Source organism: Lagenorhynchus albirostris, chromosome 2 (genome assembly GCF_949774975.1).
Source record: "Lagenorhynchus albirostris chromosome 2, mLagAlb1.1, whole genome shotgun sequence".
Lineage (NCBI taxonomy): Eukaryota > Metazoa > Chordata > Mammalia > Artiodactyla > Delphinidae > Lagenorhynchus > Lagenorhynchus albirostris.
In genome coordinates, this window is record NC_083096.1 from 77,977,618 (window position 1) to 77,994,232 (window position 16,615).

The following is a 16,615-nucleotide window of genomic DNA, read 5'->3' on the forward strand; positions in this document are numbered from 1 at the left end:
CCAACGAGAGGGGGGGAAGCTGAGACTCTTGATCCTTTACTCAAACGAGGTTTTGCCCCTCTTTGTTAGTGCCATGACTGTTATCTTAAGGTGTCCACAAGAGACAAAGCCTGGCTATTTACCCTGTTTCTGTTGTTACTTCCATTTTGGAGGGCAAACAGGAGGCTGATTGTAAATGCCTAACCTGGAGCCCACCTACCTCCTGTCTCAGGAAATGCAAACAGGAGGCTAGTTGTGAGTGTCCGACCTGAAGCTCGTCTTTTTCTCGCCCCAAGAAATATAAATAGGCGGCCAGTTGTAAATGTCTAACCTGGAGCCCATCTATCTCCTGCCTCATGGGGATGTAATGTACAGGATAACAACTATAGTTAATAATACTGTATTGCATATTTGGAAGTTGCTAAGAAAGTAGATCTTAAAAGTTTTCATCACTAGAAAAAAAATTATGTAACTGTGTATGGTGATGGATGTGAACTAGATTTATTGTGGTGATAATTTTGCAATCCATACAGATGTTGAATCATGACGTTGTACACCTGAAACTAATGTAATGTTGTATGTCAATTATACCTCAATAAAAAAAAAAGAAAGAAAAAAGAAGTGCAAAACTTATACTCTGAAAACTAAAAAACACTGTTGGAAAGAAATTCAGAAGACCTAAAAAAATGGAAAGACATTGCATGTTCATGGACTACAAGATAATATTAAGATGTCAATACTCCGCCAAATTGATTGATCTATAGGTCCAAAACAATCCCTATCAAAATCCTAGCTGGCTTCGCTCTCGTGGTTCCTCTGGGGAAATAAAGATGAAGCAGGGAGCGGGGCGATTGCGCAGGGGGCGGATCCAGCCGTGGCTTCTGCCACCTGCGCCACCACCATCTCTGTGCTCGTGGCGTGGGAAGGGAGATGTGAATCCCGGGCGCGAGCCGGCGGCTGCGCTGCTGCTGCAGGGTCGGCGGCGGGAAGGCGATGGCGGATACAGATAAACTCAACATCGACAGCATCATCCAACGGCCGCTGAAAGTGAGAGGGTCCAAGCCTGGTAAGAATATGTAGCTACAGGAGAATGAAATCAGAGGACTGTGCTTAAAGTCTGGAGAGGTCTTTCTCAGTCAGCCTATCCTACTAGAACTTGAAGCACCACTCAAAATATGTGGTGATATCCATGGGCAATACTATGAGTTGCTTCACCTTTTTGAGTATGGTGGTTTCCCTCCAGAAAGCAATTACCTGTTTCTTGGGGACTATGTGGACAGGGGAAAGTCTCATTGGAGACTATCTGCCTCTTACTGGCTTACAAAATCAAATATTCCGAGAATTTTTTCTTCTTAGAGGAAACCATGAATGTGCCGGCATCAATAGAATTTATGGATTTTATGATGAATGTAGAAGAAGATATAACATTAAACTATGGAAAACTTTCACAGTCTGCTTTAACTGTTTATGGATAGCAGCCTTGGTGCATGAGAAAATATTCTGCTGTCATGGAGGTTTATCACCAGATCTTCAATCTATGGAGCAGATTCAGAGAATTATTCGACCAACTGATGTACCAGATCAAGGTCTTCCTTGTGATCTTTTGTGGTCTGATGCCAATAAAGGTGTCTTAGGCTGGGGTGAAAATGACAGAGGAGTGTTCTTCACATTTGGTGCAGAAGTGGTTGCAAAATTTCTCCATAAGCATGATTTAGATCTTACATGTAGAGCCCATTTGGTGGTTGAAGATGGATATGAATTTTTTTTGCAAAGAGGCAGTTGTCACTCTGTTTTCTGCACCCAATTATTGTGGAGAGTTTGACGATGCGGGTGCCATGATGAGTGTGGTTGAAACACTAATGTGTTCTTTTCAGATTTTAAAGCCTGCAGAGAAGAAGAAGCCAGATGCCACGAGAAGCCGTAACACCTCCAAGAGGTATGATCACAAAGCAAGCAAAGAAATAGATGTCATTTTGACACTCTTTGTTGGGACTTATAACATACAGTATATAACCTTCATTTTTAAAACTGTAATGTGTGTTGGTCAGCTTGCTCAAATAGTGTTTGTGGCCCTGCCCCCTTCCATTTTTGACTTAATAAATGGTATTTGCTGGTTATAATAGCAAATGACTCTCCACTCCCAAGGAAAAATGTTTTGTTTTGTTTAGTTCTCTGTTCCTTTTGCAAACAACTTTAATGAAGGTGTTAAAGCTGTACATCCCAGGACAGTTTATCCTGTCTAAGGGGTGAGTGTACAACTGATCTTTTTTAAATTCAGTACAGCCCACGAATAATGTAAATGCTCATTTTCTTTAGGATATAAAGAGAGCCCTAGGGTGCCCAATCTGTTCCTGTTATTGTCATAAAATGCATACTATTGGATAAAAAAAAAATCCTAGCTGGCTTCTTTGTAGAAATTGACATGCTGACCCTAAAATTCATATGAACATTAAAGGGATCCAGAATAGCCAAAACAATCTTGAAAAAGAATAGAGTTGAAAGAATAAAGTTCTTGAAAAAGAATATACTTCCCAGTTTCTAAACTTACTACAAACCAACAGTAGTAACCAAGACCATGTATTACTGGCATAAGGATAGATTTATAGATCAATGGAATAGAATTAAGAATACAGAAATAAACTCTTTTATTTATGTTCAGTTAAGTTTCAACAAGGGTGCCAAGACAATTTGACAGGGAAAGGAATAGTCTTTTCAACAAATGGCGCTGGGACAACTGGATGACAACATGTAAAAGAATGAAGTTGGAGTGGTACCTCACACCATATATAAAAATTAATTCCAAATGGTTTAAAAAAACTAAATATAAGAGCTAAAACTATAAAACTCTTAGGAAAAAACATAGGGTCTTCCTGACCTTGTCTTAGACATGACACCACAAGTACAAGCAGCAACAAAATAAATTGGACTTCATCAAAATTTAGAACTTTTGTGCATTACAGTGTCTCAAGTGAGACACTTAAAGTGACTCAAAAGAGTCAAAAGACAACCCACAAAATAAGAGAAAATGTCTGCAAATCATATATCTGACTTTAAAAGTAATATCCAGAATATATACAGAGCTACAACTCAAAAAACCCAATGCAAAAATGGGCAAAGGATTTGAACAGACTTTTCTCCAAAGATGGACAAATAGTCAATAAGCACGTGAAACTATGCTCATCACTAGCCTTTAGAGAAATGCAAATCAAAACCATGATGAGATATTACTTCACACCCATTATGGTGGCTATTACAAGAAAAGCAAACAATAGCAAGTGTGGGAAGGATGTGGAAAAATTGGAACTCTGGTACATTGCTGGTGGGAACATAAAGTGGTGCAACTGTTGTGGTTTTGAAGCTTCCCCCCAAAGTTAAACATAGAATTACCTTTTTTTTTTTTTTTGCCATGCTGCTGGGCTTGTGGGATCCAATTCTCCAAGGAGGGATCGAACCCCGGTCTTTGGCAGGAGAGCATGGAGTCCTAACCATTGGACCGCCAGGGAATTCCCTATAAAATTACAATATTGATCTAGCAATTTCACTCCTAGATATACATCCAAAAGAATTGAAAACATGGACTCAGACAGATACTTGTACACCAGTGTTCTTAGCAGCATAATTCACAATAGCCAAAAGGTAGAAACAAAGTGTTCATCACCAGATGAATGGATTAACAAAATGTGGTATATACACACAATGGAATATTATTCAGCCTTAAAAAGGAATGAAGTGTTGATACATACTACAACATGGAAGAACAGTGCAAACATAAGTGAAATAAGCCAAACACAAAAGGACAAATGATTCCACTTACATGAGGCATTTAAAATAGACTAATTCATAGAGACAGAAAGTAGAATAGACTAGAGGTATTACCAGGGGCTTCGGGAGGGGGCAAAATAGGGAGTTATTTCTTAAAGGGTGTAAATTTTCTGTTTGGAATGATGAACAATTTCTAAATGAGGGAGGTTATGAGTATGTGGGGTCGAGGAGTATATTGGAACTCTTTGTACTTTCAGCTCAATTTTGCTGTGAACCTAGAACTATTCTAAAAAATAAAGTCTATTTTTTTTAAAAAAAAGTTCTGGAAATAGACTGTGGCAATAATTATACAATATTGTGAATGTACTTAATGCCACTTAATTGTATACTTAAAAATAGCTAAAATGGTAAATTTTCTGTTATGTATTTTTTACTACAATAAAAAAAAGAACCAAAGAGAGAAGTTCTAGTAACTAGTTAAAGCTTTATTATCTAGCCATGTGATTTTGAATTAAACATTGCTCCATGTTTAATAACAACTGTTTTGTTGTTATTCCTGTCTTTTCCGCTTCTCTTACAGTCTATATTAGAAAATTCCGTCCCTCTGTCTTCAAAATATAATATGAATCTGGCCACGACTTTACATCCACCACAACCCACACCCTCCAGTTTAAGTCCCCGTCACTTCTCCCCTAGATTCTGTGGTAGGACTACTAACTTCCCTACTTCCACACTACACTTCCTCTACTGTAGGCACACTATAGTCTATTCTCTGGACAGCAAGCAGGTCATATCACTCCCCTGTGCAAAGCCCTTCCATCATACTTTCATTTATTTAACATGCTAGACTGTTCTGGGACAGTGACAAAAATCCATGACCTCATGGAGCTTATATTTTAGTGAATTTAGAATATAATACAAAATTCTTAAGTGACCTACAAGTATGATCTGGTTCCAGCTTACCTCTCTGACTTCATTTTAGCCCATGGCCCTGTGGAGAGCATTTCTCTAAACAAGATTAGAATTCTGTTGGAAAGGAAGTAAGGGGTGAATGGTTGTTAAAAAATGTTCATACCTACATTAAAAAGTGCTTACCAAAGTTCCCTCCCCAGTGAGACAACCCAGGGTCTTATCTGGTTACTGTGTTCAGCTCCAAGACCAGAATTTTTGGCTGATGTATATAGTCTTCCTCGTCAAGTTTGGATATGGCCCCTTGAGGCCTGGCAACCTAAAACTTAAGTTATCTATATCTAAGCTATCTTAAAAATGATGGAGAAGAAGAAATAGTATAACTACAGTGAAAGTCTAATTCTGGAAAGGGGAGAATGGATGAAAAATAGTTCACAGTTATCACTGACCCATAGCGTACATTATACCATCTAGGCAGGAATACGGAAGACTCCCTCCCTGGGGGTGGAGTGAGTTTTTTGGCCAGCCAATTGGGAACCTCCAAATTTGTTCTCTGTGGGAATCTTCCTTACTGCCACCATGGCCCTGGTGTTTTCCTGCTAGATAGATGGTCTTGCGTGTCCTTATTCTCCATGGCTATACCAGAGGTGGGCATGGAGTAAATGCCTTTTCTGGAGATGGACTACTCAACTTTAGCTGTGGTACAAGTTGGGAGCCTAGAAAGGCAATAGACTGTTAGGCTTAGGGATTCTTTGGCACTAGTTTCTGTGACAGCTCGTAGCCTTTGGTTCAATTCCTTCTGCTAGTTCCCACAGCCAACGATTTTTTTCCTAGTCACTGTAGCCAGAAGGATACAAAGCTCTGATGGGCTAGCCTTGGGACCTACACGTACAACTGGAACTAGGGGAGAATGTTGCTTCTCTCTTAATCCCATGAGTGTGTGTGTGTGGGGGGGAGTTCCCCATTTTAAAATCAGGATGCTATTGCCACAAGAAGGGGAAATGGAGGCTAGGTGGCAAATAATATACACTTAAAGACATGCTTTAGCTCAAGTGTTCTCCACCTCTATAGAGAAGACTGATATTCACATTTGTGACACATTTCCATGGATACACTCACAAAATAATGTCAGTCTCTGGTAGCTATCTATAAACCCCCCTATCCTCTCCCAGAAAGCATATTGAAGTGTACTTATATCAAAGTGATGTTATTACAGAGATAACCTTAATCTACTCTAATTTTTAAATGTGTCACTTGCAAATTTTGACACTTTATCATTACTAACAAATTTCTTGTGACTTACCTTGTGTTACCTTGTGACACAAGTGTGTCACAATTGTTATACATTTGTTGGGGGAAGGGTCTTATCTGTGGCACCCCAGTACTCCTGAGTTATGTCTTGTTTTGATCTCTTAATAAAATTAACCTTCCTTCTTTGAGCACACATTGCCACATGACAGAGAGAGGCACCCAGGATAATGGGGGATGTCTACTGGGATCAAATATCTCCAGAATAATGCACCAAGCAGATAATCTATACAGAAAGTATTAGAAATACTGTATGTTTTCAATTAAAACATTCCTATCTTTCCCAATGATTCAAGAATCCTATTTTCTTTCTTCAGAAAATGTAAACTAGATAATTAATTAATTTTCTAGTCTCCTATACTCTATTAAGGGTGTTCTTCATCTCACATTTGTGTACTTCTTGGGCAAAAGGGTCAGTAACAAGCGAGGTATCTTAACTATAGAAATAATGTACGTTATTAAATTCCCAACATAAAGTTAGTCACTTGGGTAAATTAACAGAGAGTAAAACTAACATCAGCCTCATCCTAAAATTCAGAGTCCTTTTCTTTAAGACCAAGTAAGATAGTTCCTCAAAGAAACTTGAAGCAGCTAACTTTCAGGGTCCATAAGCCTGAGAGATGGTGACTTTAAACCCTGGAGAAGGGGGATTTCTCTGGTGGTGCAGTGGTTAAGAATCTGCCTGCCAGTGCAAGGGACACGGGTTCAAGCCCTGGCCCAGGAAGATCCTACATGCTGCGGAGTAACTAAGCCCGTTAGCCACAACTACTGAGCCCACATGCCACAACTACTGAAGCCCAAACACCTAGAGCCCATGCTCCCAACAAGAGAAGCCACCGTAATGAGAAGCCCGCACACCGCAAGGAAGAGTAGCCCCTGCTCGCCGTAACCAAAGAAAGCCCTAGCACAGCAATGAAGACCCAATGCAGCCAAAAATAAAAATAAATAATTAAATAAATTAATTAAAAAAAAAAAACCTGGAGAAGGCACTAGGCTTCCTTATTTGGCTTTCATTTTCCTTTTTGATATCATTCAGGAAATGTTTCCTCATCTGTGATGGAAGGGAGGCAGCATTCCAGAGAAGATTAAGTACTGTACTACTGCAGATTTCCTCTCTTTAAAAAAAAAAAATCTCTAGTTAAATTTGCAACAGCAAGTTTGCCCCATTTCAAAGGAAACTAATGTGCAAAAATCCAATTTACAGGTTTAGAATGTTGCAGAATGAGTTTTAATTTTATGAAATGCACTAAGTGTACCTGAGGATAGACTATATAATGATGTGTTCCCCTAATGTTTTTAAATGCTGTAGTATGATTGTTTACAGACTTTTATATACGAAGAGGAGAGCAAAAGAAGCAGAGAAACCTAAGGCTAAAAGCCTTAGAAGCCATGGCCGAATGGGTGATGAATCACAAGTGAAGATAAAACATGTAGAAGATTATAATTAGAAAATTAATCCAATAAATATTTATTTGTTTTTGCCTAAACATGTATTAAACAGAACAATACAAAGATAAGTAAGACAGGATCCTGTATTCTCAAGTCAGCTGGTGAGATGAAACCATCTTATGTGATGCAAATAGAGAATAAGTTCAAAACTGCATGGTACAATTTGTTTCTTAAAAGTATATAGAATATATGGGCTTCCCTGGTGGCGCAATGGTTGAGAGTCTGCCTGCCGATGCAGGGGACACGGGTTCGTGCCCTGGTCCGGGAAGATCCCACACGCCGCGGAGCGGCTGGGCCCGTGAGCCATGGCCGCTGAGCCTGTGCGTCCGGAGCCTGTGCTCCGCAGCGGGAGAGGCCACAACAGTGAGAGGCCCGCATACCTCAAAAAAAAAAAAAAGTATATAGAATATATGTGTATGTATAACTGAATCACTTTGCTGTACACCTGAAACTAACACAACACTGTAAATCAAATATACTCTAATATAAAATAAAAATTAAATTTTAAAAAAGTATATAGAAATGGAAGATGGTGAGGTAGTCAGAGAAGACTGGGAAAGGCGATACTTGAATTAGAACTTGCAAAGTAGAGAGGCCAAGGAATAGAGAGAGTCGTTTCAGAAAGACACGAATGACCGTGCAATGTGGGGGCCCATGAGACCAGCTTGACTACAACAGAGGGTGAAAGTTTAAAAAAATCTACTCTAAGTTGAATAAAGTGCCTAAGGATGGGCCAGATTATGGGGAAATGCAGCAGGCAACAGAGAGCATTTGTAGAAAATAGCTTGATTAAATGTGGTGTTTTTTATTTTATTTATTTATTTTTGGCTGCATTGGGTCTTCGTTGCTGCGCACTAGTTGCTGCAGGTGGGGTCTACTCTTTGTTGCGGTGTGCGGGCTTCTCATTGAGTGGCTTCTCTTTGTTGCAGAGCATGGGCTCTAGGCGCGTGAGCTTCAGTAGTTGTGGCACATGGGCTCAGTAGTTGTGGCTTGCAGGCTCTAGAACGCAGGCTCAGTAGTTGTGGCGCACAGGCTTAGTTGCTCTGAAGCATGTGGGATCTTCCCAGACCAGGGCTTGAACCTGTGTCCTCTGAATTAGCAGGCGGATTCTTAACCACTGCGCCACCAGCGAAGTCCCTAAAAATGTGTTTTAAGAGAACAATTTGGAAGTGTTGTACAGAATGAGATTGCAAGGTAGATTGGATTGAAGGCTGTTGAAATAATTTAAATCTTGTCAGTAAATATTTATTGAGTACCTACTAACTATATCATTGCATTCTATACTGTGGAGGATACAAAGAAGAGTAAGATATACATAACTCCTGTACTTAAGGGGCCAATAGGTAGACTTGTATGACAAAGACATAAATTAAGTAGAGAATTAAGAGGATTTTTCTGGTCTCAGAATCTTTGAGTTTGCCATAAGAGAGCCTCAAAGTACTGTAGAGGCTCAAAAAGAGACATTAAGTTGGGGATAAAGAAAGGTTTTTTTGAAAGAGGTATCTTTTGAGATGGGCCATGAAGGAGGAGCAGGATCTCAAGAGGCAGCGATGAGGGAAGGAAATTCCAGACAGTGGGAAGCAAAATGATTCTGTTGGGAAAGTACTACTTTAAAACTGGGTTCAATCCCAGGTCAGCAACCAGTTCTGTCCTCTTGAACAAACTATACAGCCTCTCAGAACTTTAATTTCCCCTCTGTAAAATGAGGATAATATTTGTCCTACCTCACAGTGTTGTAAAGATTAAATAATAATATATGAAGAGTATAGCATGCTCACTGGCATATAATTGGCGCATCCAACAAATGTTAGCTAGGACTGTTATAATAATAAAGTGAGTAAAGAGTGCAGAGGATAATAAGCATAAATGTCCTGGAAACATGAAGAAAACTACCTACTCTGAGTGTAAGATTTATGTGAGGATAGTTGTCTTGGTCTGTTTGGACTTCTATAACAAAATACCGTAAACTGGGTGGCTTATAAATGACAGAAATTTATTTCTCACAGTTGTGGAGGCTGGGAAGTCTAAGATCAAGACACTGGCAGATTCAGTGTCTGGTGAGGCCCTCTTCCTGGTTCACAGATGGCTGTCTTTTCGCTGTGTCCTCACATGATGGAAAGGCAAAGGGAGCTCTCTAGGCCGGAACTGTTCAACATAAGCCTGCAATGGGTTGTCATGTTAGAAAGAAAAGACTCTATTAAAGAGCACTAATCTCATGCCAAACACAGAGACTCAGGATTCAGAAGCCAATTTGAATGTTTTCACTGACCAAAGATGGGACAATATGAATATCAATAAGGATAAAACTGCATTGAATTGAAGCACATAAAATTTGGTTAAATCCATGAATTCATAATGATACAAGAAAAACTCAATGGTTTTGCAATGTATGGACCTTATTTGGATCGCAATTCAAACAAACCATTTTTTAAAATGTATAAGATAGGGAAATGTAAATACTGACATGTTTGAGGACATTAAGAAATTATTGTTAATTTATTTTAGATGTAATCATGGTATTGGGGTTTCATTTATTTCAGCGTCTTTATGTTTTAGAGATACACACTGGAATATTTACATCTGAAAGAATCTGATATCTAGTATTTGGTTCAAAATAATCTGGGTAGTGGGAGGGTAAATAAAGCAAGACTGGCCACGTATTGATAATTTTTGAAACAGGATAATGGTCTCAAGGGTGTTCATTTTGCTATTACTGCTCCCATTTACCATCACAACAAAAAGAATAAAATACCTAGGAATAAACCTACCTAAGAAGACAAAAGACCTGTATGCAGAAAACTATAAGACACTGATGAAAGAAATTAAAGATGATACCAACAGGTGGAGAGATATACCATGTTCCTGGATTGGAAGAATCAACATTGTGAAAATGACTATACTACCAAAGCAATCTAAAGATTCAATGCAATCCCTGTCAAACTACCAATGGCACTTTTCACAGAACTAGAACAAAAATTTTTACAATTTGTATGGAAACACAAAAGACCCCGAATAGCCAAAGCAATCCTGAGAATGAAAAACGGAGCTGGAGGAGTCAGACTCCCTGACTTCAGACTATACTACAAAGCTACAGTAATCAAGACAATATGGTACTGGCACAAAAACAAATATAGATCAATGGAACAGGATAGAAATCCCAGAGATAAACCCATGCACATATGATCACCTTATCTTTGATAAAGGAGGCAAGAATATACAATGGAGAAAAGACAACCTCTTCAATAAGTGGTGCTGGGAAAACTGGACAGCTACATGTAAAAGAATGAAATTAGAACACTTCCTAACACCATACACAAAAATAAACTCAAAATGGATTAAAGACCTAAATGTAAGGCCAGACACTATAAAACTATTAGAGGAAAACATAGGTAGAACACTCTATGACATAAATCATAGCAAGATCCTTTTTGACCCACCTCCTAGAGAAATGGAAATAAAACCAAAAATAAACCAATGGGACCTAATGAAACTTAAAAGCTTTTGCACAGCAAAGGAAACCATAAACAAGATGAAAAAACAACCCTCAGAATGGGAGAAAATATTTGCAAACGAAGCAACTGACAAAGGATTAATCTCCAAAATATACAAGCAGCTAATGGAGCTCAATATCAAAAAAAACAAACAACTCAATCAAAAAATTGGTGCAAGACCTAAGTAGACTTTTCTCCAAAGAAATATACAGATTGCCAACAAACACATGAAAAGATGCTCAACATCACTAATCATTAGAGATATGCAAATCAAAACCACAATGAGGTATCACCTCACACCAGTCAGAATGGCCATCATCAAAAAATCTACAAACAATAAATGCTGGAGAGGGTATGGAGAAAAGGGAACCTTCTTGCGCTGTTGGTGGGAATGTAAATTGATACAGCCACTATGGAGAACAGTATGGAGATTCCTTAAAGAACTAAAAATAGAACTACCATATGACCCAGCAATCCCACTACTGGGCATACACCCTGAGAAAACCATAATTCAAAAAGAGACATGTACCCCAATGTTCATTGCAGCACTATTTACAATAGCCAGGACATGGTACCAACCTAAATGTCCATCGACAGATGAATGGATATAGAAGATGTGGCACATATATACAATGGAATATTACTCAGCCATAAAAAGAAACGAAATTGAGTTATTTGTAGTGAGGTGGATGGACCTAGAGTCTGTCATACAGAGTGAAGTAAGTCAGAAAGAGAAAAACAAACACCGTATGCTAACACATATATATGGAATCTAAAAAAAAAATGGTTCTGCTAAACCTAGGGGCAGGACAGGAATAAAGACGTAGATGTAGAGAATGGACTTGAGGACATGGGGAGGGGGAAGGGTAAGCTGGGATGAAGTGAGAGCGTGGCATGGACATATATACACTACCAAATGTAAAATAGATAGCTAGTTGGAAGCAGCCGCAGAGCACCGGGAGATCAGCTCGGTGCTTTGTGACCACCTAGAGGGGTGGGAGGGAGATGCAAGAGGGAGGGGATATGGGGATATATGTATACATATAGCTGATTCACTTTGTTATACAGCAGAAGCTAACACAACATTGTAAAGTAATTATACTCCAATAAAGATGTTAAAAAAATTGTTTTCCATAATAAAAATCTTTTAAAAAAAAAACTAGATGGGGGACTTCCCTGGTGGTCCAGTGGGTAAGACTCCATGCTCCCAATGCAGGGGACCTGGGTTTAATCCTTGGTCAGGGAACTAGATCCCACATGCATGCCACAACTTAGTTCGCATGTTGCAACTAAGAGTCCGCATGCCTCAACTAAGAGTCCACATGCCGCAATGAAGATCCCACGCGCCGCAACTAAGATCCAGTGCAGCCAAAATAAATAAATAAAAATCTTTAAAAAAAATAAATGAATAAATAAAAATTTAAAAAGCTAGATGGCTACAAACATGAAAATGTCTGCTACAGGTAAGAATATTCAACATTGTAATGATACTGAGTCTCCACAAATTTATCTATATGTGTGTGTATTAAACTTTATTTATAATACATATAGTAATTTAATATAAATATATCAATTTAAATAAAAACTCAGAATTTTTCAAGAAGCTTGATAAACTGATTTTTAAAACTTATATGGAAAAGTTAACAGGCACAAAATGTTAAGACAACTTTGAAAAAGAAGAACAAACATAGGAGTGGCAGGGGTGACTTACCCTATTAGACATCGAGACATATTCAAAGCTATTTTAATTAAAACTGTATTGAAGGGACAATAGATTAAAAAAACAGATCGGTGGGCTCAGAAACTGACCCATGTATAAATGGGAATTCTCACCTGGGTGAGAATTAGACAACAGTAGATCATGGATGAGTTAAAAAGAATAAGGTGGATTTTCCTAGGAAATCATGGAGGAAGCTGGGATTTCAGGAACTTAATCCTAATCTCTTCATAGCTAAAGTTTTCCATCTGAAAATTGTTGTTTCTAGGTAAAGTGAATAATCAAAATGATGAAAAATTAAAGGGTAAATGTGTACTGGTGTTATTTTGCTGAGCTTTTTCTACTGATCTCCTCTACTGGGGGCTCTTTTTGATGGTTTACTGCACCTGCTTTATCTCCAAAACTGCAGCAAGAGAGCCAGATGTAGCAAATCTAGTTAGATTTTAAATGAAACTGAAATGAAAGTTCACTTCCTCATTGTGGATACCTCATGTGACAAGTTCCAATTTCTTTTTAAAGTCACTTTAACTGAAGTCTCTTTGCTGCCTTTGAAATCTTTGGAGAGAGCCCACCATCAAGCATTCTTAGTATGGGAGCACCTGCTGGTTCTATCATGTACGTACTGTCTGTTCTTTTTCTCCTACTTGGTCCTTAAATTCTTCATTTGTGTTTTTAGCTTACTCTGCCTGCCAGGTTTTACATCGTTTGTTACAGGAAGTAAAGTAAAAAAATCATTGTTGCTCAATTTGCCTCTTCTTTTTTTGACTAAAAAGAGTCTATTTTTGAAAAGTTAATGTCTGCTTAAACATCTAAAGCCTGAGGCGGACACATAGCTTTCTTTGGAATATAATTTTAAGATTTACATGGTTAAAAATCCAGCTGTTTTGAATTTTAAAAAGTGGAAAAGAAAGTAGAATCCAGTTTGAGGGAGTTAGTCACTGAATTTCTGTTGAAGTCTCTTTGTATTAAATATAGAAGTGGTGTTTTCAAAAGCAGTTAACCTCTTCTTTTGAAATAGATATTTTGATTTTTAGGGGAAAAGAAAGGTTAAAAGGTAAAAATGATCCAAGGATGGGAAAGCAATACACAGGAGTTGTCTTTTAACTATCTCTGAAGGTTGTGGATAGACCAGTTAAGAGGAGCTTGTGTATTCAAAAATTATGAAGATAAACTGATTTTTCAAAGGTATGCCTTCTTCTTAAGGATTTTTTTTTTCTGGAAAGGAGGAAAGAGGATTTCCCTTGGTTAGATTTGTTGTCAAATCCTGTCAAGTCCCTGCTTCCACATCCCCCCAAACTTAGATGTAAATTTGGCTTACCAGATATCAGGAAATTTTTTGAAAATCACTTTTAAAGTGCTACTAAGAATTGGAAGTGGTATTTCAGACAAAAATCTGCAGTTACTCCCTGTCACTGTATAATCCAGAAAGTTTCCTGCATAATTCTGCTTTGTAATATTCTGTCCCCTTGACAGACTCTGCATTCCTACTTTTTGTTGTGAAAAAAATATGGTCACAATAGATGCAGCTAACAGCTACTCTTCCTATGTTACCTTTCCTTTAACAGAATGAAATGGCTGGTGTGGGTGCTCCTGCTGTGCTCCTCTGTGATGGCACAACAGCACAGAGATTCCACTCTGGATCATCACTGGGATCTCTGGAAGAAAACCTATGGGAAACAATACAAGGAACAGGTAGATGGGCTGCCACTTGAGCAATTTGCTTTTACTCAAGTACCCTACATATTGTGACAAGCAGTGTTTTCAATAAATGTTACACACTCCTCTCTTGCAAGATTCTGTTCTTGGTACTAGAGATACAACAGGAAACAAAATAAGTTCCTGTTGTTTTTTTTTGAAAATAAATTTATTTCTTTTTGGCTGCATTGGGGCTTTGTTGCTGTGCACAGGCTTTCTCTAGTTGTGGTGAGTGGGGGCTACTCTTCGTTGCGTTGCATGGGCTTCTCATTGCGGTGGCTTCTCTTGTTGCAGAGCACGGCTTCTAGGCGCACGGGCTTCAGTAGTTGTGGCATGTGGGGTCAGTAGTTGTGCGTCACGGGCTCTAGAGCTCAGGCTCAGTAGTTGTGGCGCACGGGCTTAGTTGCTCCGCAGCATGTGGGATCTCCCTGGACCAGTGCTCGAACCTGTGACCTCTGCATTGGCAGGCGGATTCTTAACCACTGCGCCACCAGGGAAGTCCTAAACTTCCCGTTTTTATGGAGCTTATATCCTAAAAGGAGAGACAGGAAAGAAGTAGAGAAAAATAAAGCAAGGCATGGGGGAGTTGGAAGGGTCCTGTGTGATGGCTGTGAGGGGTTGGGAGTGATTATTTTATACATATGATAGAATGGTCAGGGAAGGCTTCACATATAAGGTGACATTTGAGCAGAGAATGGATAGAAGCCAGGGAGCAAGCAAAGTAGAAAACTGGAGTGAGAGTCCCAGGCCAAGAGGGAAGGAGTGCATGTCTGAGGAGCAAAAAAGGCCTCTTTCAGTCCCTGGCATAGAGAAGCACTGGCAGATATTATTTCTTGACTCTCACTTCCCAGTTTTTACTTTTATTTTTATTTCAAAACATACTTCTTGATTGATTTTAAGATTTTAACCCTGGTGCTTCAAATAACTAAGTCCTATAACTGTATAATATTTCTGAGTTTGTAAGCAAGGATTATATATTTACTTATTTGATGTATGGTTTTTGTATAAAAATGGTCTGAGTTGTTTTCTTAGTACTGATGAATTTCACCCTCACCCACTCCCCTTTAGGACCAGACCTCTAATTTCAGCGTTGACTACAGTTAGATGTGCAGTTAGCACTACTATTTGGTTAAATGAATATTATCTCACTTTTTAATGATTCTAGTCCATCAGGAGGAATGAAAATGACTTTTGATTAGTATCCTACCATTAAAATGTATCTCAAAGTTCTCTTCTTTTTTTTCTTTCCTATACTTCATTAGATTTATTTTTTCTTTATTTCATTTTTTCCCTCTAGTGGTTTGGAAGTATATCTGTACATGTCCATTACTGGGGTAACAGTAAAATCTTGCTCCAAGACAGAGTGACTGCATCCAGACTTACTACCTAGAGCCAGGGCCTAGGCCTGGGTTCTAATACTCAATGAAATGAGGCAGAAAAGAGTTATTGCTGACTGCTCATTGGGCTACGGCTTGTCGTAAACTCCGGCCTTGGGGGTGGAGGTGAGGGTCGGCGATTCTAGGAGCCACCATGTACATTGCATTCTATGTAAATGAAGCTCCTGGAGGGCAACAAAATCAACAGTCTGAATATGAATTCACTCTGGATAAAATTAGGATAATAGGACCAAAATTATTTTTAAAACTATGCATAATGGAATAACATCTGCATGAATGAACAAGAAATTGTGAAATGTATTAGAAATCCAATTAGAAATCTCAGAAATGAAAAAAATATAGTCATTGAAATAAGAACTCAATTAAAGGGATAAACTCCAGACTGGAAAGAGCTGGATAGAATCAGCAATCTGAAAGATAGTACTGAGGCATTCATCAAGAAGGCAGCACACAAAAATAAAAAGGAAAAACTATGAAAATGCAGGTTAAGAGATGAAAGAGAGTTTGTGGCTCCATCTGATGGAATGGTGGAGAAGCAATATTTGAAGAGATACTGGTTGAGAATTTTCCAGATACGAAAAAACATGTTCCTGAGTCCTCCAGTCAAAAGTGCTTTCTGGGCATCCCTGGTGGCACAGTGGTTGAGAGTCCGCCTGCCGATGCAGGGGACACGGGTTCGTACCCTGGGCTGGGAAGATCCGACATGCCGCGGAGCAGCTGGGCCCGTGAGCCATGGCCGCTGAGCCTGCGCGTCCGGAGCCTGTGCTCCGCAAGGCCGCAACAGTGAGAGGCCCGCGTACTGCAAAAAAAAAAAAGAGCTAGGAATTTATAATCAGCTAAACGATTTTTCAAGAGTGAGGGTAAAAGAGAAAATATATATATATATATATTTTTTTTTTGCGGTACGC

At 38.9% G+C, this 16,615-nt stretch overlaps 1 protein-coding gene and 1 pseudogene across 1 annotated transcript in view; both read left to right on the top strand.

The window, feature by feature from the left end:
• Positions 1–910: 910 nt before the first annotated feature.
• The window catches only part of CTSS (cathepsin S), a 40,452-nt gene continuing 24,747 nt past the window's right edge, over positions 911–16,615 (top strand). The window contains exons 1-4 of the mRNA XM_060139021.1: positions 911–1,045; positions 1,854–1,915; positions 13,135–13,230; positions 14,181–14,307. Of these exons, the coding sequence (XP_059995004.1) occupies positions 13,205–13,230; positions 14,181–14,307 (153 nt within the window). The 5' untranslated portion in view covers positions 911–1,045; positions 1,854–1,915; positions 13,135–13,204. The remainder of the gene's footprint in view (positions 1,046–1,853; positions 1,916–13,134; positions 13,231–14,180; positions 14,308–16,615) is intronic.
• LOC132514390 (serine/threonine-protein phosphatase PP1-gamma catalytic subunit-like) lies at positions 973–2,360 on the top strand (annotated as a pseudogene).